This window comes from Trichomycterus rosablanca, chromosome 16 (genome assembly GCF_030014385.1).
Source record: "Trichomycterus rosablanca isolate fTriRos1 chromosome 16, fTriRos1.hap1, whole genome shotgun sequence".
Classification (NCBI taxonomy): domain Eukaryota; kingdom Metazoa; phylum Chordata; class Actinopteri; order Siluriformes; family Trichomycteridae; genus Trichomycterus; species Trichomycterus rosablanca.
In genome coordinates, this window is record NC_086003.1 from 22,350,704 (window position 1) to 22,376,866 (window position 26,163).

The 26,163-nt window shown below is 37.3% G+C and overlaps 1 protein-coding gene and 1 long non-coding RNA gene across 4 annotated transcripts; one reads left to right on the forward strand and one right to left on the reverse strand.

Annotated features, from left to right (window-relative positions):
- On the reverse strand, window positions 1-478 carry LOC134330067 (uncharacterized). Its single transcript, XR_010014968.1, has 3 exons — window positions 387-478; window positions 186-302; window positions 1-59 (listed from the first exon to the last, which is right to left on the reverse strand). It is a non-coding gene; the product is annotated as an uncharacterized LOC134330067 (long non-coding RNA).
- A 5,752-nt stretch (window positions 479-6,230) lies between these two features.
- LOC134330163 (complement factor B-like) lies at window positions 6,231-25,760 on the forward strand. 3 transcript variants are annotated; one of them, XM_063011169.1, is made up of 18 exons: window positions 6,231-6,328; window positions 8,062-8,241; window positions 8,341-8,526; window positions 9,707-9,880; window positions 10,000-10,086; window positions 11,934-12,067; window positions 13,254-13,401; window positions 13,696-13,824; window positions 17,028-17,120; window positions 17,444-17,590; window positions 18,242-18,345; window positions 18,472-18,601; window positions 18,701-18,848; window positions 19,383-19,462; window positions 19,938-20,038; window positions 20,605-20,737; window positions 23,616-23,665; window positions 24,483-25,760. In XM_063011169.1, the coding sequence occupies exons 1-18, from the start codon at window positions 6,262-6,264 to the stop codon at window positions 24,639-24,641; spliced, it is 2,250 nt and encodes a 749-aa protein (XP_062867239.1). In that variant the 5' UTR covers window positions 6,231-6,261; the 3' UTR covers window positions 24,642-25,760. The 3 variants fall into 3 exon arrangements, with proteins under 3 accessions (XP_062867239.1, XP_062867240.1, XP_062867241.1); XM_063011170.1 differs by lacking the exon at window positions 13,696-13,824; XM_063011171.1 differs by lacking the exons at window positions 23,616-23,665; window positions 24,483-25,760 and adding an exon at window positions 20,452-20,515 and having other exon boundaries at window positions 20,605-20,711.
- The last annotated feature ends 403 nt before the right edge of the window (window positions 25,761-26,163 follow it).

Consider the following 26,163-nt stretch of genomic DNA (forward strand, 5'->3'; position numbering starts at 1 on the left):
CTGAGGAAAACTTAGAGACACCACTCCATCTGAATCTGTGTCCAAAGTCTTGAACGTCTCTGTTGGAACAGCATAATTTGCATTTGTACGAGTATTTAACTCAGCATGATGAATTGCTGAACAGCAGTGGTTACTACATCTTAAAGACTTTTTTGTAATATATGTTTGCTGGTATGACCACTCACTGAACATGCTCTCTAGACGAATCAGGTAGGTTACAAAGCTGTCAAAGTCCACATTCATGTCTGGCTTAGAATAACGCAGGATTATTAACTGAAACAGGTGATTGGTCAGCTTGAAGCCTGAAATAACATTAAAACAGGTTGGAGCATTACACAGTGAGCAGTGATTTTATCATGGTGTTTACTATGATGAGGCAGCGGTACCTGCAGATTCTAGTGCCAGACGCATTTCATAGGAGCTCATGGTGCCAGACTTGTCCAAATCGAAGTCTCTAAACACAGTCTAATAAGGTCATAGTGTGAGAAAAGCAATACAAATTCAAACACTGTTATTGCCATAAAAATGCTAAAGTTATATTTTTATCATAGAACAACAGCTGGTGGAGAAAATGATGGTAATAAAATGCTCTTATTTAAGTTCCACATTTTTGTGCTGTGAGATGTTGGAAACCTTTGACACAATGAGAAAAGAGATGAGGATCTACTTTCCAGTCTGTGCTTCAGAACTTCCCATTAGGGTTTAATTATGTTTAAATGTAGATTGTGGTGGCTATGAGGGGCTATAATTTTGGCAGTATGTATGGTGGCATTACTATTTAGAATAAGACTTTGTGTTCCTTTCGCCAAGTTTCTAAATTTCAGCCTTTTCATTACTTTCAGTCTTGGAAGTTTCATAACTGGGTCATAAAAGTGCTTCTTTCATTGTGTGGTTGTTTTGTTCTTTTTAGTCTTTCTTTATTAAGCATTTCCTCCTCTTTTTCACTGATCGGTGAGGGCTAAGGCTGTTACGCGCCCCCTCCAGCACGTATCCAGCCGTTGATCGCTTTTTTCACTTGCTAGGGGTGTGATCTAACAGACCGGAGTACCGCGTGTGGAAAGCCTATCACTGCTATCCGTGATTGGCCACCGCCATGCAGGTGCCTCCACTGGTCAGCAGAGGTTGTAATTGTCCAGCGACAAAGAACCCTGTTTCAGCCATTGTCCTTCCCCTTACAGACACACAGTCAATTCTGTGTCCCCTGTTGTGTGATAATTTTTTATATTTGCACTGTGGCCCATGAGCTCCTAGTTACGCCACTGAACTGTGTTGTTTTGCGTTGTGTACTGACTTTATGAAAACTATACGTGGGGGCCCACAACCAGCCGTAGCCCCTGGGCCAACCGGCAGGTTAAATCGCCTCTGCACATTGCTGAAGTAACCTTTGCAATTAACATTGTATTTGAAAACTCTTCAGTTTGTTGTAATCCTTTGTTTATAGATCCAAATGATAAAATATAGTATAAATACATTTATTATAAATATATGTAATATATTTATTTATATTCTATATAGTATAAAATATAAATAAATAACAAAAAGTATGGTCAATTTAATTTTTATAAAATTAATTTACATTTACCAGCGCTCTTGTTGAACTTTTGCCGGCTGGCTGTAATTATTTTAATTCACCGCGGATGTCAGGCCGGGGAGGAGGAACGGCGGCTGTGTTTAAAAATGACTTTAAATGTAAACAGCACGCTGTATCATCTTCTTTCTCCAGTTTTGAAGTCACCTTATTTGAGGTGGGTCGCGCTGACCTGGTGCTGTGCGCTGTCATCTACCGACCCCCTAAATACAATAAGGACTTTGTGAATGACTTTTCTGATTTCCTGGCTGGACTTATGCCAAATTATGATCGCATCCTTATTGTCGGGGATTTTAACATTCATGTATGTTGTCCTGATAAACCGCTGGTGAGGGAATTTTTAAACATCATTGACTCTTTTAATTTAGTGCAGTATGTGTCCGGTCCCACACATGAACATGGTCATACCTTAGACCTTGTTCTTTCTCATGGTTTGTCTGTGTCAAATTTAGAGATCTGTGACAGTGGGTTTTCTGATCACATGCCTGTTTTATTCGATGTTGTTTTATCCTGTGCTGCAGTTAAATCTTGCGTTCCTGCTCGGCTTTGTCGGAGTGTTAACCCCCTCACTGCTGGTCAATTCTCTGCTGCTTTCGATCAGCTTTGTCCCCCTCCTGACTCAGCCTCTGTTGATACGGGGGAGCTCAGCTCCTGGTTTGATGTCTCTTGCAGAACCATACTGGACTCAGTGGCCCCATTAAGAACCATACAGCCGAAAGTTAAACCCGAGCCCTGGCTTAATGACAGAACTCGTGCAGCAAAGCGGGAGTGTCGCAAAGCTGAGCGCAAATGGAAGAAGGACAAGCTGCAGGTGTCATTTCAAATCTTAAAAGATTGCTGGCGTTCTTACCAGAACACTATCAAAGAAGCCAAAAGAAAATATTTGTCAAATATTATCATGGCAAATTGTCATAATCCACGGGTGTTATTTAAAACCATTGACTCTGTTCTTAAGGCCCCTCAGCCCATCTGTTCAGAAGCATCCCCTGAAATGTGTGATAACTTTCTGCACTTTTTTATTGACAAGATTGTCGCAGCACGAGCTCCTACCACAGCTCCTGCCTTCGACCCCTCTGACTCTGTCCCTTGCCTGACTGTGTTTGATAGTTTTGAGCCGGTGACTCTGTCGCACTTGGAGGATGTGGTAGGCCATTTAAAGCCTTCTGGTTCTCCCTGTGACGATATGCCTCCTCACTTTTTTAAAGAGATTTTTCATAGTATAGGGCAACAGGTTCTGGCCATTATTAACAGCAGTCTATCCTCTGGTGTTGTTCCTGTGAGTTTTAAACATGCTGTAGTGCAACCCCTGCTTAAGAAACCTGGCCTTGACCACACGGTATTGGCTAATTATAGGCCTATTTCCAAGCTGTCCTTTATTTCAAAGATCTTGGAGAAAGTTGTTTATGCTCAGCTGAAAGTTTTTCTGGATGAGCATAATATCCTGGAGGTCTTTCAGTCTGGTTTTAAAACCCTGCACAGCACAGAGTCAGCGTTGCTTAGGGTTTTCAATGACATCCTCCTGGCCAATGATTCTGGTGACCATGTGATCCTTGTCCTGTTGGATCTAACCGCAGCTTTTGACACGGTAGATCATAACATTTTAGTCTCCCGGTTGCAGCACCTAGTGGGCATTCGTGGTAGTGCTTTGGAATGGTTTAGGTCCTATCTGACGGACAGAACTTTGTGTGTGAGTTTTGCTGGTTCAGACTCCTCCCCAGCTCCCCTGCCGTATGGGGTTCCACAGGGCTCAATTTTAGGACCCCTCCTCTTCTCACTTTATCTGCTTCCACTGGGCTCCATTTTGAGAAAGCATGGCATCTCATTTCATTGCTACGCTGATGACAGTCAGATATATGTCCCGCTGAAGAAGAAAGATGCTTTCTCTATTAAGCCACTTCTGTTATGTCTTAATGACATTAAAGCCTGGATGGCCTTAAATTTTCTGAATTTCAATGAAAAGAAAACAGAAGTGATGGTGTTTGGTCTCAGTGGTTCCTGTGAAGCCCCTCCTGTTGATTTGGGCCCTTTGACACAGCATGTGAAGCATACAATCTCTAACTTGGGTTTTAAGATGGACAGTGATTTTAAATTGGACCGTCAAATTGGTGCAGTAGTCAAATCCAGCTTTTTCCACTTGAGGCAGCTGGCAAAGGTGAAGTCAATCCTTTCACATGAGCACTTTCAAACAGTGATCCATGCCTTCATCACATCTCGGCTGGACTACTGTAATGCACTTTATTTTGGAGTCAGCCAGTCCTCCCTCAAACGTCTCCAGTTAGTGCAAAATGCTGCGGCCCGACTTTTAATGGGATCACGTAAGAGAGAGCATATAACCCCCATTCTGGCCTCCCTCCATTGGCTGCCCGTGCATTTCAGAGTACATTTTAAGATTCTGTTGTTTGTTTTTAAATCTTTAAATGGACTTGCCCCGCCTTACCTCCCTGAGCTGCTCCATCCCCACACTTCTGCTCGGTGCCTCAGGTCAGCTGATCAGCTGCTCCTGGAGGTACCAAGGTCAAAGCGTAAGCTCAGAGGGGATAGAGCTTTTTCAATCGCTGCCCCTAAATTATGGAACAACCTACCACTCCATATTAGACAGGCCTCTTCACTGGCTATTTTTAAAACTAGTCTTAAAACCCATTTTTATTCCTTGGCTTTCAATCCAGCATGAGACTTCTCATTGTTTCTAGTGTTTGTTTTATGTTTTATAATTATCTATGTACAGCACTTTGTCACAGCTGTTGTTGTTTTTAAAGTGCTCTATAAATAAAGTTGAGTTGAGTTGAGTTACCCTTTAAATGGCAAAATAAATTAAAACATCACATAAAAATGTAGATTGTATCACTGATCTTGTTTATGTTATAAGTAATATAAATACATTTACTGTCAGCTTCACAGTTATTGGCACTTTTGATAAGGGTAGAAAATGTCAGCCTAGTCTTACACTAAAAAGCTAAGCATTATTTTAAGCACACTTTCCTAGTTATTTTGAAACGGCTTTTTTATTGTGTGTGATAAGGATTTCCATATCATCCTGAGTCATTCAGGTTAAAAGGAAGCAGTCGGTTACTGCACACGTGTAAGTCATGGTCAGGAGTGGAAGTCTGCAGCAGTAGAGGTAACAATCAGGTAATTGGGTACGACTAGATTGGGAGGAAAAATGCATTAAATTAAAAAATCAACTCACCCGTAATCAACTTAACCATGTTGCACAGAGAAAATAACAACACATCAACCATTAACAGCTGTAACACAGAATGTAAAATTGCTTATCCAAATACACTACATATAGTATAGTATGTTAACTCTTGACCATGAACTTGTTGGGCATCTCTTTCCAGAACCATAGACATTATCATTAAGTTACCTGGCTATAACACCCACTCTCTAAGAACACCTTCTGCAAGGCTGTGGATTGTGTCAGTGAAAACATGTGCCCATTGAGTCAGAAGAACAATTGTTAGGTCAGACTTGGTTGGACAAGAAGGCCTCGCTCGACTATCAATTCATCCTAAAGCTGGCTAGTAGGGTTAAGATCAGGGCCCCATTGTCACGAAATTGTAAGCCTTTTTTTTATTATTTTATATCCCTGTTAGCTATGGGTATGGCTAAAACACTTGAACTCAACAATTTGTCCACAATCTTTTGACCATATATTCTGTATTTAAAAGCCAACCTTGTGATGTGCTGGGTATTATTCACAAACTTTTTGCCAGTAGTGCCATATGTGTTTTTTGTTGTGATTGTTCTTAGTCCCAGTCCTCAATTGTTTCAGCGTTTGTTACTAAATTATAAAATGTCTTTCTCATAATTTGCTCTTGTTTTTGCTCTAAAGGTGCATAGGGTAAAATATTGGCTCGAGAAGTTATAGGATCAGTTACAGAATGTTGTACAGTTTTTCCTCCATAACTCTAATTTGATAAACCCATTCAGCAGGGTAGACTGCCATGTTTTTATTTGTGAGTAGTAGACATCATGCTGGAGTGAAGGGCTCCTGGATGAGTATATAACACTTCTAGCTGGAGAAATGGAACCAAGTCAGGCTGGCTTTGTGTTTTTTAGATGTTACGTTATTGGTGTAACTATTGACTAGTCCATGTCAATTTTTTTAAATCTTATACTTTGGATTTTCTATTTACATTTAATTAATTTAATTTAATTATACTTAAACTTTCATCACAGTATTTTATTGGATAAATATTTGCCAACCTTTTGGTTTTGTTGGTTTCTGTCTGTGGATAGATTCAAGGTTTGTTACAACTGTTGTAAAAAATAAATCTTTCAAGCATATGTAGTTACTCAGTAAACGTGACTTATACAACAGCATGTTGCACTAAAAAACAGATTACCAATAAGACATCAAGGAAATTACATCATATGTAAGTATAATTAAATACAATTAAATGAGACACTCTTCTGACACATTGCTTTCTCATAGATCCTTTATTTTCTTTGCTTTTTATTTAACAAATCTTACTTTCATCTAAAATCAATGCTGAACGATGTCACTGAGTTGTTGGTCAACGCTCCTCTCTGTTTGATTTGGGGTTAAACAGTAACCATGCACTCTTAGTTCTGTATTTCATGTGACCAGACTGGATCCTGCTCTATAAAACTGCCTTCAACCTTCTAGTTCCAAATTTCTCACATAGCTGTCATCTTAGAAAGACAACATGGAGATTTTGGATTTTTGGAACATATTCATTCTTGTCATGGTACATATCTGCCCTGTCATAATGGGTAAGCCTCTTTATTTACAGTTGATCTTTGTAAAATGATTTATTTGTTAGTTTATTTTAAATAAATAATTTAAATGATGAATAAATACAATGGTTAAAAAATTATTAACTTCATAATTTATTTTGTGGAATAGTTTTATAGTTTGCTTTAAATTTGACAATTATTTTTTAACATATTATTTTTTATAATTAATTTTTAAGGTAGTAACGGCTATTTAGTAAATAACTTTATATAATCATAAAATGTTATCCTAACTAAATTAATTTAAACACATATACCAGCAATATGACAATCTTAATGACTTATATAAGAATTTATTATATAAGAAATTGTTTGGTCAAAACATTCTTTATGAAGAAGTGATCTCTCATGGTTTATGATGCATTTTCCTAAAAGTATGCTGTGGCAGAAATACATATGGCAACATAGATGATCATAATGTCATTTCATTTTGTGGCACTGCAGTCTAAATTTTGTGATTATAATCAGCTATATATTTACTTAGGTTTTGTAAAGCAGTGCTTATTTTAGTACTTTGTTTAAGACACTACGTTGTCACTGCTTTGTGATGGTAGGCTGCACAGATAGGTCAGCTTTCTCCAATGCTTTCTGTCTTGTGTCGCTTGTAACAGATTAGCCCATGATAATGTGATCACTTTATCACAAAATGCACTCAATCTTTGTCTTCCGCTGCTGAGAGATAACAGATTGCATCCGAGGAGAGCACGTCGCTGCACACGCCTCTTCCGACACGTGTACAGCACTCCTCTTCTAGCACATGCACTCTGCACAGGCGTCTCTTCCGCCAGTCAGGGTCCTTACACAGCGTATAAAGTACCCACCCACCCACTGTCAACTATGCCCACCAGATGGCGCCCAGCTGACCGGTGGCAACACCGAGTTTCAAACCAAGGAGTTAAGAAACTCTGTGCTGGTGTGCTAGCGGAATATCCCGCTGCCCCACCTGGGCATGTCCAAAATGTTGTTTTTATAACACAACTGACCCTAATGACTACTACATCCACCAATTTAAGGCCTGAACCTGTAGTAAATAGTGATGACAGCAGAGATCCTTTAAACAATATACAGTATAATTTGCTTTCTTCTTTAGTTTATTTACTGTCTTCACCTTTTATCTTAACATTATCTTAGGACTAATGTTAATGTTACAATTAAATGATTTGTTAATGTGACCTACATAATTATTATGTATAGGTTAATGGGTTTAGAATGTGAAAGCCACCTTAATGCAGCACCATACAGCAGTTGATCCATATCATACCATAGCAACTACAGTGTAAAGCTGCTTGAGGTGAAGGACTAGAAAGTACAATGACACTGGGGTGTCGCACCCCATGTTCTTGGGGAAAAAGCAGAAGAGAAAGGAATTCAGTATAAGCAGGGGGCGGCTATAACGGAGTTATGCGGCCACTCCACCAACTAAAGCACCTATCCAGGGCTCTACTCAACAGATGCCATCAGCATTGGCTGAGTTTTCGAGCGTACAGGTGACTGAAAAGCACAAAAGAGATCCCCCAAAACCTGAACTAAAATGTTAAGCCTCCTTGGTAATGGGAAAGTGTAATACACCTCTGGGTCATCAAGCCCCCTTAATAACCTTTTTTATTATCCATACTGATTTTAGTTTTCATTTATCTCAAAACATCTGACTTAATTCCAACCCTCTAAACAACTAATGGTGTATCAGATCTAACCTATTTTTTTCCTTGTAGGTGATTCTCAGTGCCCTAAAGACAACATTGCTATGAAAGGAGGCAGTTACGATTTTTCCAATAATGGTAGTATTCTAAATTACATCTGCCCAGAGGGTTATTATCCAGATCCTCTAAGGAAACGTGTATGTAAAGGTGTTAAATGGAATCCAACAACCAAAAAGATCCTTGAATGCAAAAGTAAGTCTCAAGCCATTCTGTAACTGTTCAGCTATGACACAGCATATTTTGTCAGTTTCTCACAGCTGCATTGTTAGAGGATCTATCTCCCTTTTTCAGAGGTTACATGTCCAGATCCAAGGGTTCTGCAGAATGGAGATGTGCACCCTTATCAGCGATGGTATTTTGTGAATGACACTATCACCTCCAAGTGTAGCACTGGTTACACATTCAGGGGCTCTGAAAAAAGAGTCTGCAAAGTTAATGGAAAGTGGAGCGGAAGAACGCCAGTTTGTAGTAGTAGCTGTATGTAAAGAATTTCACCTCTACTTGATTTATATTTAGTTTTTTTCAACATACTGCTTTTGTTACATACCCCGATCAGCCACAACATTATGACCACCTCCTTGTTTCTACACACATTGTCCATTTTATTAGCTCCACTTACCATATTGGAGCACTTTGTAGTTCTACAATTACTGACTGTAGTCCATATGTTTCTCTGCCCCCTTTCACCCTGTTCTTCAATGGTAAGGACTCTCCCAGGACCACCACAGAGCAGGTATTATTTGGGTGTTGGGTCATTCTCAGCACTAAAGTGACACTGACATGGTGGTGGTGTGTTAGTGTGTGTTGTGCTGGTATGAGTGGATCAGACACAGCAGCACTGCTGGAGTTTTTAAATACAGTGTCCACTTACTGTCCACTCTATTAAACACTCCTACCTAGTTGGTCCAGCGTTTAGATGTAAAGTCAGAGATGATCGGTCAGATGAGATGGCCAGTGATAGCTCAGTGGTTAAGGTACTGGACTAGTAAACAGAAGGTTGCTAGTTCAAGCCCTGCCACCACCAAGTTGCCACTGTTGGGTCCTTGAGCAAGGCCCTTAACCCTCAATTGCTTATCGTGTTCCGCTCATTGTGTAAGTCGCTTTGGATAAAAGCGTCTGATAAATGCTGAAAATGTAAATGTAAAAATGATCGCTCATCTATTGTTGCGGTTTGAGTTGGTCATCTTCTAGACCTTCATCAGTGGTCACAAGACGCTGCCCATGGGGTGCTGTTGGCTGGATATTTTTGGTTGGTGGACTATTCTCAGTTCAGCAGTGACAGTGAGGTGTTTAAAAACTCCATCAGCATTGTTGTGTCTGATCCACTCATATCAGCACAGCACACACTAACACACAACCACCATGTCAGTGTCACTGCAGTGCTGAGAATGACCCACCACCAAAATAATACCTGCTCTGTAGTGGTACTGTGGGGGTCCTGACCATTGAAGAACGGCATGAAAAGGGGCTAACAAGCATGTAGAAACAGGTGGACTACAGTCAGTAATTGTAGAACTACAAAGTGCTTCTATATGGTAAGTGGAGCTGATAAAATGGACAGTGAGTGTAGAAACACGGAGGTGGTCATAATGTTATGGTGGATCGGTGTATTATTTTGTGTAATATATTAGTTTTATTAAACATATCCAATCTACAGCTGATCACTGCCCTGATCCGGGCACTCCACCTGGGGCATCCAGAACAAGTAGCAGTTTCAACATTGATGACAAGGTGGACTACAGCTGCAATGGCAAGTTAAAGCTAGTAGGTTCCAAAAAACGTGTATGTCAGGATAATGGCGAGTGGTCAGGAGAAGAGCCGGTGTGCTACGGTAAACACACAACTCTCAATTTTACACATGGTTCATTTATTAAATGTCCTCCTATTGTAGTGTCTTACCATTGCTGGATTTCCTATTGTATCTTTGCTTTTTCTCCTGCTTTATATTAGCTGAATTCACATATGACACCCCAGAGGAAGTTGCAGAGGCTTTTGGAGGTTCTCTTAAGGCTTCTCTATCTATACATGAGGAAGCAGGTATAATAAGCCTTCACAATTCACAATATTCTGTTACTGTTAAATCCCTTGTTATGTAAATGAAAAACCCAAATGCATAGTATTTTAGCTGTTATTATGAACACAGGGTTGAATGGTAACAGTTCAAGTATTCAGAATACACAAATGAAACTGTTGTATTCAGTCATAAAATACATTTTATAAGAACACTATTTGAATATTGTTTAAATACATTAATACATAAAAGTAAATTAATTAAATAAAGATAATAGTCAAGTGGAAGTCAGATGGTGTATCAGAGCATTAAGGTAGAAAAAAATAAATAACAACTTACAGAAGGGTTGTTCTCCATACAGCAGTCCAAACAGTGTTGGCAGGAACGTTTTTCTGAGGAACTGGGGTTCAGTCCCCTCCACAATTAAGGACACCCATGGTAAAGATGATTAAAAAGGTTTATAAGAATTTCATCTTTTTGTAAGGTAGTTTAATCTCAAACTGATTAAATGAAGAAAAAAAATCCCGACTTTAATTCAAAGAAATGTATTACTTCATCTATTTTATTCTTAACATTTATTAAGAAAAAATAATCCAGTAAAATTATGTTCGGTTGCACTCACATGTATCAGGTCTGTGATATAACATCAAATTCAAATGTGGCACAGAGGGAGGGTCCCCACTAACCCCACAGAAATAGAGTTCTGAAATAAGTTTGGTAGAAATGGACACCTGTTGACTCCTAATCTATGTATATTTGCCCGTCATTTCCTCGTGTCCTTCTTAATGAATCCTTGCATCCTCATCCTCCCCATTTCCTCCACTGCTCTTCATGTTTTGTTTTCTAAATAAATAAATGAAAAGGGTGGGTTTGGCTGCCCAGCAGAAATAGGAAGTCTCCCTGAACTCCGACCCAACATTCTCAGAGTTTCTGTCCCGTTTTTAAGGGCGCATTCACATGAGAAGCATTTTGTGCTTTGCTCACTGCGAGACTCGATGCAAACCGCCACTGTGCGTCATCAAAGTGCATATATGAGACGAATATGCATTTGTGTGGAATAACCGTCAAATTCACTCTACATACACCTATGTTGTACATGTATTTTCCTTACTGTTTCACTTTTATATCTGTGTTATAGCTAGGGCTGCTGAGGAATTGTGAGAATCAGCTTTTCTGATAGAGTCTAAAACGTTTATCGTAAAAGCCTAATGTGTTTTAATGCATTAAAAGAATGACATAGAAACACTAAACCTCCTAATTATTACTGCTCATAAGTTCTCTCCACTAATGAAATTCCTTGGTCGTTGTTCTTATACAATAAGTCATGTTAAGCTTTGTTCATGTTGAGCGTGAGTCGTAATGCCTGAATTGCTTTTACTATGTCATATCAAACAGTTCGTGTCATTGGAGGCGCTTTGAAAAGGTCTGGGGCAAACTGGGGCAAAGTTCAATCAGCTGAACTTTGAGCGCTGTGGCAAGCAAAAAATTGGAAGCCCAGTGCTTGCCGCTTAGTGAAGCTAAGCAGCACCACACTTCATAAGAAACCACGACACAGCCAGCGAATGCGCGACTCTCATGTGAATGTGCCCTTATAATCTTATTATCTTTCTTTATTCACTAAAGTTGAAGGTGTGGCCTGTACTCGTAAATAACCTTTGCCAATAAGTCTCGGGGTCAGTGAGAAAGGTTGTACGTTCTAAATGTGTTCTAAATATGTTGATCTGTATTATTTTTTTTTACATCTATTTATTATTTATTAATTATTTAGTTTAGTGATGTTTCATTTTCCATTCTAGAGGAACCTACTATGATTGCAGTAATTTAGTTTATTTTATTAATGAACACAATTCACACTTGCTATTAATTGTTTCAGGTCAATATGAGAAATCAATAAGAGTGGATACAGGAGGAAACCTTGACATCTACATAGCCCTGGACGCATCTGATAGCATTGATGAAGAAGACTTCAATCAGGCAAAGAAAGTTGTTCTGACACTCATGGACAAGGTATGTTTAAATGAAGTTTTGACCATATTCTCTTAATTAAATCTCATTGCTTTTTAACCCTTTAAATTTTTTATCAAAAGTACCTTAATTCTTTGTGACATGGATTCCACAAATTCTTTGGAATGCTACTTTGGGATTTTGGTTTACGTTAAGATGAGTGCATCCTGTAAATACTGAAGAACTGTCAGTTGCACGCTTGTGCTTCAGATCTTCAACTTTACCACATTCCAAATATGCTCTGTTAGGTTCAGATCTGGTTACTGAGAGCACCACCACCAAAGTACCCTGTCATGTTCATGTCATGTTTAAGATAACGAGCTGGAATTAGCCATTCTAAAATGGTCAGCAACAATACACAGATACAGTGCTGTGAAAAGTATTTGCCTCTTACCTTTCTTTTTTGATTTCTTGTTCTTCCTTTTTTTGTTAATGTGTCACATTTAAATGTTTCAGATTTTTAAACAAATGTTTATATAAGATAACAATAATGGATAAAGTAATAATTCTTTCCCTGCTTAATACAGACATGTGGTTTTCTTTTTTGCGTACAAGGAAAATTGTATATTGTTTATAAATCTGGCATGAAACAGTCTTTAAAAGTTTAAAAAACTGTCAAATGTAAAATGTTTGACTAAATCAGTAGACTCCAATTCAATAATTACAAACAATAACGTATTAGCTCAAAGTCTTCCACTGCTGAGAGATACCAGATTGCATCCGAGGAGAGCACGTTGCTGTACACGCCTCTTCTGACACGTGCACAGCCCTCCTCTTCTCGCCTCTGCATTCTGCTCAGGCATCTTTTCCACCAGTCAGGGTCCTTACACAGCATATGAAGTCCGACCCACCCACCCGCACATAGTCCGCCCCCCACCCTGAAGATACGGTGGCCAATGAGTATCTGCTGCAGGCACTGCCAATTATGCCCAACCAGATGGCGCCCAGCCGACCATGGCAACACCGATTTTCGAACTGAGGAGTTCAGAAACTGTGTGCTGGCGTGCTAGAGGAATATCCTGCTGCGCCACTTGGGCACCTTTTAGTTTTTATTTTCAAAATGTACTCCATTTTAATAACAGCAGTGTTTACATAAAAGAGAGTTGTTAGTCATTTTCTGCAGCACAATTTCAACCGTTTTTATTAGGACAGAATTGACTGTCCTTTTGTTTATCCTGTTTATCAACAGATTAGCTACTATGAGGAGTCTCCAAATTATGAGATCATCATTTTTGCCACAAATGTAACAAAAATTATTAGTATGACAGATTTCAAAACGAATAAAGAAAAAGCTCTGGCTGAGGTAATCGAGAAGCTGAAAAAATTTAAATTTGTTGGTAAGTCTTTGATTCACTGATGTCTCATTTTGCACATAAAGCCTAAAACTGAAGTTTAATCTGTTTCTCACAACTCTGATTGTAGTTTTAAATTTAAGGAACATATGCTTTTGACATAAAAGTTAGAAAGTTAAAATTGATCATTTATAGATCATTATAATTAGTTCAGATTGTCACAAACAGCAGAAATCTAAGCAATTTTCTTAAACATTGTTTCAAGCTACAGACTGATATTTTGGAGACTGTTAAATGTCTAATTGTTTATGTTTTATTTGTGGAATTTTTAATTTACAGTAAAAAAGGGGAATTCAGGGACCAACATTGCGGGAGCTTACAAAGCTATTCTTTACAGCATCGCTTTTGAAAAAGCCAGAAATGGTTTTAACCCTGAGACCCAACATGTCGTAATCATGTTTACTGATGGTATTGATCATAATGTACCTTCCTGGGCAAAAAAAGGCCAAACCCTTTTAAGATAAAGAACAAGCTAGGAGATATTTTGGAAATGTTTTGGAGTTTTAAATATAAAATATGAAATATTTAAATCTTTTCATGAATTAATTGGCCACTGTATCTGCAGGGTGGGGGCCGGACTATGTGTGGGTGGGTGGGTCTTCATACGCTGTGTAAGAACCCTGATTGGCAGAAGAGACGCCTATGCAGAATGCAGGGGCGAGAAGAGGAGGGCTGTACACGTGTCGGAAGAGGCGTGCACAGCGTCGTGCTCTCCTCGGATGCAATCTGGTATCTCTCAGCAGTGGAAGACAAAATTGAGTGTGCTAAATCGGGAGGAAAATTATGGAGGACGAAAAATTACATAAGTATAAATAAATAAATGCACAAATAAATAAATAAATAAATAAACTAATAAATAAATTTTTCTCATAAAAAAGGACATATTTAAATAAAATGGCTTGAATCTATTTCTATATTTCCATACATCAGATTTTATTTGGGCTGTTTCTGTATTTCTACATTTATTCATTTATTTCTACATTTATTTATTTCTGTATTTATACATTTCTGCATTTATTTATTTATTTATTTCTGTGTCTGTATGTTAATAAGGTAGGCGGTCCTATCCTCACTCATGCTCGTTCATTTTAAGCGGTCCTGTGTTACTGATGGTGATTTTTTTTTTACGAGTCATTGCAAATGATTTAAGATCATTAGCGAATGATTTTGAGAGCCACGCGCCAAATGACTACCTTCTGTTTCGTCTGCAAAGAGTAACTGATGGTTTAGTTCAGCTCAGTGCTGATATGGATGTGGACATTGACCTAACTGTGTTAGACAGTCTTCAAAAAGTCGCCCACCAACTTCACATTCTCTCAGAGACAGAGGAAGCGAACGTTGGACGTCCATCCTACATTTTACCTCCGCATATAATCACCGCGGTCATGCCATCTGCACTTTAAACAAGCTCGCTCACGCTACCTACACTTCATTCTTTACTGCGCGTCTAAACCGTATTATACGGTAATACAGCTGCGAAGATGAAATCATCTCTTTACAGCTTAATATACATGACTACCGAGTTCTGATGCACATAAAGTGTAGCAGAAACAAAAGTGTGTTACAATCTATGTATAGAGCAATGTAAAAAGTTAGAAATTCAGACCTCTTTTATGAAAAAAGTGTGTATTTGTTTGTGTACAGACCGCCATTTTAAGATCAATACAATGAAATTAACAAATCAAATTGTTATCAAGTGCCACCCATATTGTCATGAAGAACACTTACTCTAGTACCCATGGTGTGATTTTGGGACATTTTTACTGTAGGAATTTGGAGTAATGTGATAACACACTTGTGTAAAGTGTCAATTCTGTTTTCTATAGACCAATTGTTGAAGATTAATAAAATTAACTAATTAAATTGTTATCAAGTGCAACCCATAATTTCATGAAAAACACTTACTCTAGTATTTACCCTGTTACCTTGGGACAATTATACTGTAGAATTTTGAATTTGGTTGTGTACAGACCACTATTTGAGGATCAATAAAATTAGCAAATTAAATTGTTTTCAAATGACACTACTGTGATCACGAAGAATACCTACTCCATTACTTATGTTGTATTTTTTAAAACATTTTTACTTTAGAAATTTGGAGTAATGCAATGGCAAACATACATAAAGTGTCTATTCAGTTGTGTTAAGATCAATAACAACAAGCAAATTGTTATCAAATGCCACTTCAACATTTAAAAAGAACATCTACTCTAGTACTTATTTTGTGATTTTGTGACAATTTTACCATAGAAATCTGGTTTAATGTGATGGCAAACTTATGTAAAGTGTAAAATTGCACCCCAAGAACCACGATGAACATTTACTGTAGTGCTCATGTGTTGATTTTCAGTTACTAATTACAAGTTTGCCATCCCACTATATCAAATTTCTACAGTAAAATTATCCCAAAGTCTAAATATATAAGTACTGGACTAAATGTACTTCATGAATCTAGGGGTGGCATTTGATAAACATTTGATTTTCTTTTTTTATTGATCTTCAAAAAGTGGTTTAAAAACAACCGAATAGACACTTTATATAAGTTTGCCATCCCATTATTTCAAATTCCTACAGTAAAACTGAAAACACTTTTTTCATAAAAGAGGTCTGAATTTCTAACTTTTTACATTGCTCTATACATAGATTGTAACACACTTTTGTTTCTGCTACACTTTATGTGCATCAGAACTCGGTAGTCATGTATATTAAGCTGTAAAGAGATGATTTCATCTTCACAGCTGTATTACCGTAAAATAAGGTTTAGACGCGCAGTAAAGAATGAAGTGTAGGTAGCGTGAGCGAGCTTGTTTAAAGTGCAGATGGCATGACCGCGGTGATTATATGCGGAGGTAAAATGTAGGATGGACGTCCAACGTTCGCTTCCTCTGTCTCTGAGAGAATGTGAAGTTGGTGGGCGACTTTTTGAAGACTGTCTAACACAGTTAGGTCAATGTCCACATCCATATCAGCACTGAGCTGAACTAAACCATCAGTTACTCTTTGCAGACGAAACAGAAGGTAGTCATTTGGCGCGTGGCTCTCAAAATCATTCGCTAATGATCTTAAATCATTTGCAATGACTCGTAAAAAAAAAAATCACCATCAGTAACACAGGACCGCTTAAAATGAACGAGCATGAGTGAGGATAGGACCGCCTACCTTATTAACATACAGACACAGAAATAAATAAATGCAGAAATGTATAAATACAGAAATAAATAAATGTAGAAATAAATGAATAAATGTAGAAATACAGAAACAGCCCAAATAAAATCTGATGTATGGAAATATAGAAATAGATTCAAGCCATTTTATTTAAATATGTCCTTTTTTTATGAGAAAAATGTATTTATTAGTTTATTTATTTATTTATTGCATTATTTATTTGTGCATTTATTTATTTATACTCATGTCATTTTTTGTCCTCCATAGAAAATGTGGAGAAATAGCAAAATAAATAAATAAAATAAAAAATAAATAACACAGTTAAAAGAAATTTTGGGTTTGGCCCATTTTTTGTTCAGTAGTGTATAGCAAATCTTTGATAAGAATACACTGATTCAATCAATGAAACTGATCATTTATAGTGGTTTCTATTTAACTGTGTGCAGGTAGTTACAATATGGGTGGAGACCCCAAAAACTATGTTAAGAATATTAAAGAAACTGTATACAATGGGACTGCCAAACGAGAAAAATATCTGGGTAAGGAAAATGTACAAATGTAATAATATGCCATTAAACCTGGGCTTCTCAGGATCCTTAAATTACATTGACATGTTTAAAGCCAAAGGAAGGATATAAACATGCTTATTAAGTTTGATGTGACTATTTTCTTTGTATAACTTTTTTATTTCTGTTATTGAACATATTTACATTACTTTTTTCATATAAATAATTAGACACAAGATAACCATAGCCATAACATGATTTAGAGAAAGATATATGCTAAAGTTTAATTAATTCTTTTTAAAGAATAATAGTTGGAAAGTTACCTGTACTAATACAAACATGGTAATCTTTTTCAGATCTTTATGTATTTGGAGTGGGTGCTTATGTAAATGTAGAGGAGGACGTGGACATGAATAAGTGGGTGACAAAACGAGATAAGGAAAAGCATTTTTTCATAATCCCGGACATGACAAAAATGCAACAGACCCTGGATCACATCATTGGTATTTCTGCTACGTCTGTGTTTTCCTTTAATTTTTTAAACCTTGTTTTAAAAGTGAATGAAGCTTTGCTTTGCTTATCATCTTTACTCAGCACTATGATACAAATCTGGGGGCTCCTGCAAGCCATGTAACTAGATCACCCCTACATTAGGTTTACCAATTTATTTTCAGCACTGCAATAGCACTAACATGGTAATAACATGGTAGTATGTGTGCACTGGTTTGAGTAGTATTAAGAAGATTTTTAAATACATTTTGTCAATGCCAGGAAGAGAGTAGAGCTCCAACCAACAATATAAAGCAGTTGCAATACAGGTGTACCATACAAGTTTATCTGTATAGAAAGACAAACTGTGAATGTACCTATCAGGTAGGCATACCCAGTGAAGTGGTTGGTGAGTGTATATCTAGCCTTTCTTGTGTTATATCTTGACCATGTTAGAAAGCAATGTAATAGTAACAGTGTGTGTTCTCAAGTTAAAATACTGTGCACCGATAAATCACCTGAATGTGTCCACAGCCAAGCTGTGAACAGTAAAAAAAAATGCTAAAATAAACATTGTCAAAACAGACATCAAAGAACAACAGAACCAGATTTTATATTGTATTATCTTTTGTTTCATTAAATGTACTTTCTTTCTTTTAACATAGATGAAAGAACAAAAGTGGGTCTGTGTGGACTTTACAAAAACTATGATGATGAAGAAGAATTCAAGCGTCTTGCATACCCTTGGCTGACAAAGATTATTGTGACTGTAAGCACTTTTTGAATAATTATTACCATACCATTATGATAATCTGAATTTATATTATGTATTTTTTATACTGTAATTTTAAAAGAAAACCACAAACCATATTTTTTTTCTTCCTCCTTTTTGAAGAATATGGATGGCAGTTTACGAAACTGTATAGGATCACTTGTCACTCCTAAGTTTATTCTAACTGCTGCCCACTGCTTCAGGCGTGAAGAAGAACCCCTGAAAATTTACATTGAAGCAACCGATGCCAAAGGTTTGATATGCAATAGCAGCCTTTCTTTTTAAAATAAATTAAATAAAACATGCAAATAATGTTATGTACACTCATTTTTTTCCTCTAATTTATGTCTAGAAAATAAAATATTGAAGGCAATGCGGCACATACCTCATCCCAGATACAACCCCCAACAGAAAGTAAAGGAGGGAATATCGGAGTATTATGAATATGATGTGGCTCTCATTGAATTGGAGCAAGGTGTAACTCTTAGTAAACAGATCAGGTGAGGAATCTAAGTAAATCATTTATTAATTATCAATAATTGATTAATTTATTTTAATTTCTTAAATAAATCAGGGTTGTTGTGGGTTTGGTGCCTGCCGGAAACACTGTTCTAAAGGCTGGAGTACACCCTGGGTAGGGAGCCAGTCCATCACAACTCACCCATTCACTTACTCTTCTTTGCCTAGATAACGAATTAGAAAAGCCATTCAACATACTGGTATGTTTCAGGGAATCAGAATATTCAGTGGAAACCAGGGCAGATATTAGAAGAACATACCACACTCGCAGGTTTTAGCAAAAGCTGACAGTTTGGGTTTTCTTCTAAACCTTGGAAATTGGCCACTGTTCCAAGTTTAAGGAGAGCATACAAAGTAAACCTATTTATGAGCAAAACATCACCGGCCTCAGTTGAATAATGAGGCCATGAAATAAAGCTAGATAACATTAAAGAATTTTTACACCACATAATCACCTGTACCTTCCCTGCATGCACTCATAATAATTTATCTGCACATAAAAATTTGCATTTAAGACCCATCTGCATTCCCTGTACCGTGGAAACCAGTGCAGCTCTAAAACTGCCAAGCCAAGACGTAACATGCAAACAGCATGGTGAGTTCAAACACTCCAGTCATTTAGAAACAGTAGATTTGATGAAATCTAGTTACACTATATGGCCATAAGCATGTAAACAGCTGACTTTGAGCTTGCTTGAGTGTGGGCGTCAAAAAGCATTGGTGTGGCAGTGATTTGCATCGCTAGTTAATTTTTTTCTTAAAATATGTCAGAGCTATGGAGCTCCCTCACAAAAAATGGTCAAACACCTGTTTTAATGCCCAGGGCCACAGTCTTGCTAGGACAAGAAAAGGCCTTTTCCAAATTGTTGCCAGAAACTTTGAAACACATTTATTTTACATAATTGATCTTTTATACCTGTTATCAATGGGAGTGGCTGAAATACCTAAACACAAGAACTAGCAGGGGTGTCTACATATTATTGGCCATATAGTCAACAAACCATACAAATACATAAGAGCAATGTACTACAGAATGTATTTTCCAGGAGTTACTTTTTGTTTTCTTACAGAGGAGTTGTTGATGAAAGAGAAGTATGTAGATGCTTTCTTCATGTCATTAAAGAACCCTAAAAAACAAAAGAAAAATGTTCAAATCAAACAAGAAGATAAGGTAATTCTAAATCATTTTAGGTTCAAGAAGACCATTTAATTTTCTAATTTTAAGACGGGGTTATTTAATTAGTTCAGTCTGTAAATTCTTCCCCCTTTTTTTAGAAAAAAAACAAAAAACTGACATTTATGTTTTATTAACAATTTGTATGAATTACAATTCAGTGTCGCTGTGTGGTCTGTGGCACTGTGGTAGATTCTGGGGGGTTGCTGGGCTCTCAAATACTGAAGGCAACAGTGGCAGGGAAACTCCCTTAATCTTACAGGAAGAAAGCTTGAGAGGAACCAGACTCCCCTCAATGCCAATCCCAAGGCTGGATAAAAAGGAGGGTTGTGTCAGGAAGAACATCCATTTCATCCATTGCAATTTAATGTTTGTACTTTTTTTACATTACTCGTCTGATACCATCACAGGACTCTAAGGTGTCTGATGGAGTCAATGGCTCAGCTGGTCAGAGCTGTTTTGAAAGCATATTAGGCGGGTGATCCTAATGTTTCTGCTCATCAGTGTTCACAACGAATAAAGACACAATGATTGTTAATATCCTGTTTTTTTCTTTTCCATAGAAAAAAGAATGTGTTGAAATTGCCGGAAAGGCATTAAATATCACAGACAAGGCTGCTGAAGAATTACTTAATGACAACTTTCTATGCACTGGAGGGTCTGGACCAAAATCTGTAGATGATAATCCATGCCCAGGTATATTCCATGTTTTGTTTTTTCATTAATTACTTGAAGACTAGAAATTAGGAAATAATCTGTTATGCAGAGGTGGAAAGTAATGAATTACATTTACTCGCAATACTGTAATGGAGTAGTTTTTTTTGTGTTCTTGTACTTTTTAAAGTAGATTTTACAACCTGTAATTTTACTTTTACTCATGTATATTTTGTATTAAGAACTGTAATTTGCTACATTTTAAATAACTGTTACTGAGTAAAAAAACGCTAAAACATGGCATCTGGGAAACTGCTGCAGTGAATTCTACGATGGAAAATAAACTGGTGCTAAAATAAAGGAGCTGTAATCTAGGTATAGAGTAGGGAAGGGCTACTTTTAAAAGTTTAACATGTTTGGAGTTTGATGTTTCGTTATTTGACAACATAGTATTGATGGGTTGTTCGCGAACGATCCGATTCCATTGAACGGCTCTTTAAAACGAAAGAAACCGAGTCGTTATATATATTATTATTTCTGGGCAGTTCTTATCGGCTATAATCCACCCATTCCACTTTGCATCAGTAGAGGGAATCAATCAGTCATAATGAGAGCTGTTTGTTGTCGAAATTCAAATTCTGATTCTTTCATGGCACTTATGTTTTAAAGCAGAAACAAACACAGGCACATCTCTGCACAAGAGAGGATTTTTTCTGAAACTTAATGCAATGCAACCACAACAACATCTCTTCCCTGTAGTTTTTTTTCCTTTTAAAATAAATCTTTTTTTCTCATGTAAGTGTAGTTTGAATCAGGCTTACATTTAAGGCAAGGTAGCAAAATTTGCATGATTGTTCATCATTGATATTAATATCTGGGTACCCAGTAGAAAAAAGAATGAAGAGCCATTTTTTGAACGGCTCTTTGAAAGGAACGGAGCCAAAAGATCCTGCTCCCTTCAAAGAGCCGTAATTCCCATCACTACAACATAGTCTGATGTCAAAGAATGGCAAAGATTGTCTTACATCTTGAATGTTTTCTTTGGGTCATTTAGTGAAAGTCACAACACTTGACTTGTTTTGAGTTATGAGATTTGCAGTATGACTGTTGTTTGGTATTTGTTGGTGATGAAAAGAAGGGTGGTCAATAGAAGCCACAATTAATGCCAACTTCAGTGGTTATACAGTTTGAAAAAGTTGTATGGGATGGTCTGTACTAAAATGACACATTACACATCCCTAAATGTTTTAAATGTTGTATCAACATGTTTTTTCTATTATATTTTAATTAAAAACAACTATTGTGAGATATATCCACTTGTCCTGTATGCATTACACAGGAGACCCCCCCCCCCCTGTTAAAAAAGTAACTAAGTAACGTTTACTCTGAGTAATTTTTACTTGAGTAGATTTTTTAGACTAGTAATTTTACTCGTACTTAAGTAAAAATTCATTAAAGTAATAGTACATTCACTTGAGTACAATATTTTAATACTCTTTCCACCTCTGCTGTTATGTATAGTTCTTATGTAAAGTAATTAATCCCTCTATTAATTCCCTTGTCTTTGTTACAGCAAATTTGCCACATTGCCTAATTTCAGATGAATAAACAAAACACATTTTGTAAAATAATCATAGTAATTGCTCAATCACTTTCACTAATTTTAAACCTCCTAATCAAAGTCAAGCAGTCACCTTAAATAATGCTGTCTAGTTGTGGAAATATGTTAGTATGTAAAGGGTTCCAACTCAGCATCAGAAGTGGTGTTTAGAATACAGCAAATGGCATTCACGCATCAGGCAAAAGGCAAGAGGGCACGCAAAAGGCAAAAATCTTTCAGTTATGTTACAGTCAGTTTTGACGTAGGTTAATGTTCCAAAAGTATAATTCTAAAAACATTTTAATGCTAAAAAATGCCCATGCAATTCTGGATTTGTTGATTTACACTGAATTACAGGAAAGCACTAATTATTTCTTCAGTGCCATGAAAAAGTATTTGACCTCTTTTTAATTTCTTCTAGTTTTGCATATTTGAAGCACTTAATAGCTGCAGGTAAAAACTAAATTAAATAAATAACATTAAACACAGTTTTTTATTGTTTTGTTTATTGAACTGGGTGGCACGGTGGCTCGGTGGGTAGCACTGTCACCTCACAGCAAGAAGGTCCTGGGTTCGATCCCCAGACGGGGTGGTCCGAGTCCTTTCGGTGCAGAGTTTGCATGTTCTCCCTATGTCTGTGTGGGTTTCCTCCGGGAGCTCCGGTTTCCTCCCACAGTCCAAAAACATGCAGTCGGGTTAATTGGAGATAACGAATTGCCCCATAGGTGAATGGGTGTGTGCCTTGCAATGGACTGGCAGCCCATCCAGGGTGTTACTGTGTCTTGAGCCCATTGAAAAGCTGGGATAGGTTCCCAACCCTAATTGGATAAGCGGTTAGGAAAGTGAGTGAGTGAGTGTTTATTGAACAGAAGAAGTGAAATTTAATAGGTGTTTGGGTTTAATTACACTAGACATGCACTATTTTGCCACCGCTGTTAAATCCAAACTTGTCGAAAAAGAATATGCCCAGCATTGTATAGTATGCTAAATGTCTCTACGGTTAAAAGCCTCAACTAAGCTTCCATGCCTCAATTAACTGCAAATAATTTCTGCAATTTCCCTCTGGGATCAGTAAAGTATTCTGATTCTGATAAAGTGACTGGTTTTACAAAATGCCTGTAGTACCACATTGAAGACTCCAGAAGGTCACAAAAGAACCCAGAAAAACATGTAGGAACTGAAGGCCTCATTTGGCTCACATACGTTTATTGTTTATGATTACACCACTTGTGGAAACTCTAACTTCAGTGTAAAGAATTTATATAAGATTGTAAAACTCTTGCTCCCTTGCTTACCTAAGTGTCTGTCATTTTTCAACAGGAGATTCAGGTGGAGCAACATTTGTGAGTCACACATATCGTTTGTTTCAGGTCAGAGCACAAATCCTTTCTTTCCTTTACAACTAATTTGACTTTACTCTTAATTAGTCTAACAAGGCCAGACATGATGGCTATTAAAAACACAACTAAAAAAACACTTGGTTATGAAGTCGATTACAAATCAGAACCCTTCTGTGTATGCTGCTGCGTAGTCACAGGCTAGTGAAAGTGTACATGCTAACTCCTGTCCACCATTAAAAGCACAGATAATGGGGATGCAGGCATCAGAAATGAACATCAGAGCAATGGAAAAAGGTTGTCTGATCCAGTGAATTCTGTTTTCTCCAAGATTGTGTAGATGGGCATCCCACAGAAGAGGTGGCATCAGGATTTTACATCAGGATGTATAATGTGATCCCCACCCTTCCCAGACTGCACCATTTGTGCTTCATTGTTGTGTAATAATACTGTTGTCAGAGTTATAATAAGGTGTGCTATTTTGTATGGTGCAGTGTAGTTTGGGACACATCCTTTTTAAGTGACTTTAGAAAACATTTCACATCCAGACAGCATTTTGCCTTGAGGAAGCAAAGATCGGCTGATAAAACTGGCAAGTTCTAAAATACTTAATTCCTATCCGCCGCTATCACCGCAGAAATTATGGTTGTGGTTTTAATGGTTTTAATTGTCATTTTGTTAGAGAACATGTCTGGCCCTCAAGATTAATGCATTTTTATCTGCTTTTATGTTAAAATGACCACATGCACATTTTCAAAAGAAAAAACAACATGGTAAAACATGAAATACTTTATGGCTTAAAAGCTTTGCTGCAAATGTCTTATTTTCACTTCTGATTCTTTTTAAATAGCTTGGTGTAGTCAGCTGGAGTTCATCTAAGGAATGTCCACCCCTAAATAAGCGACAAACCAGAGACTTCCACACAAACCTCTTTAATCCAAAAATAAGGGAATTCCTTAAAGAACATCTTGGTGATGAAAAAATAGATGCTCCTCTGCACTTTTTGTAAAGATACAAGGGTGCTTATGTTCCTTTATGCATTTCATCTGCTTTACTGCAATAAATATTTAGGACAGTAAGACCCAAATATAGTATGTAGGTTAGCATTATGTGTTTTTATCAAATAAGTAAGTGTTTTTATTCAGAAAGTGTTGTTCAAGACAAAATGTTACCAACGTTGACCTCGGCAAACAACCACTTTGTAATCTGCTTTTTTTTTTATGCATGCAGTATTTAGGAGCCAGCACAGTTTTAAAAATGAAACAAACAACTATGTTTTCTTTGTGTTTTCTAATCATGTAATCCCAGGAAAAGAACAATTACAGAAATAAATAAACCCCAGTATTGCAATGGCATGCACACTGTTTTAACTGAGGTGCCAGATTTGAGCCCTGCACCTGCAAGAATAGAAAATGAACCCAATTTGCAGGATGCTTAACCAAGGTAGAACAATACTGTGGCTAAAAAATCACAAACAAAAAGGGGATAAGCACAAATAAAAAGCAGTGTTTAAAGTAATGGACACCAAGTAACAAATTAAAGACACTATGGGTGTGTTCGAAAACCTAGGGAACTGCCTTGCTGTCTACATATTAAGCCTCCTTCTCTGGAGCACGCATAGGATGACGTAAAATGCTGTCTATGTAGAGAGCGCACTAGGTTTTTGAACACACCCAATAACTCCCTTTTTTCATTGCAGGTTGCAGATGTTTTTTTGTCTTTCATGTGCTTCCACTTCGATTTTTGCTTATCCACTTTTTGGTTGTGACTTTAGCCACAGTATTTTTCTACCTTGGTTAAGCATCCTGCAAATCTGGTTCATTTTCAATTCTTGCAGGAGCAGGAGTCAAAACTGTCCCCTCAGTACAGAAACGCAATATGTGTAAAATTTAATTCAATAAAAATAATGTTTTATGATTCATGTAATGTTTAAAGATTTTTTTTAAACCTGTAGGTGTATTTCATTTTATTTAATTAAGATAACCAAATATGAAGAAATGGTCTCCTGTGTTACGAAACTGATTGCATAGTGTCACTGGTTCGATTAGAGGGAAGGACCACTGCAAATAAAATGATAGTTGTTTTGATCTTTTCAATATTAAATAAACTTTCTGTTGTGCTATTAAAAGATAGATCTTCTATTTATTTTGTGGCAATTAAAAAAAGTGATTGCAGTAAAAACATTATTCATTCATTTTCTTATCCGCTTATCCAATAAAGGTTGGGGCTATCCCAGCTTTTCAATGGGTGCAAAAGACACAGTAACATCCATTGCAAGGCAGACACACATACACATATACACACACCCATTCACTTATAGGGCAATTCAGTGTCTCCAATTAATGACTGCATGTTTTTGGACTGTGGGAGAAAACCAGAGCTCCCGGAGGAAAACCAAACACGGACAGGCCGAGAACATGCAAACTCCACACCGAAAGGACCCGGACCACCCTGCCTGGGGATCAAACCCAGGACCTTCTTCCTATGAGGTGACAATGCTACCCACTAAGCCACCGTGCCACTGTGCCACC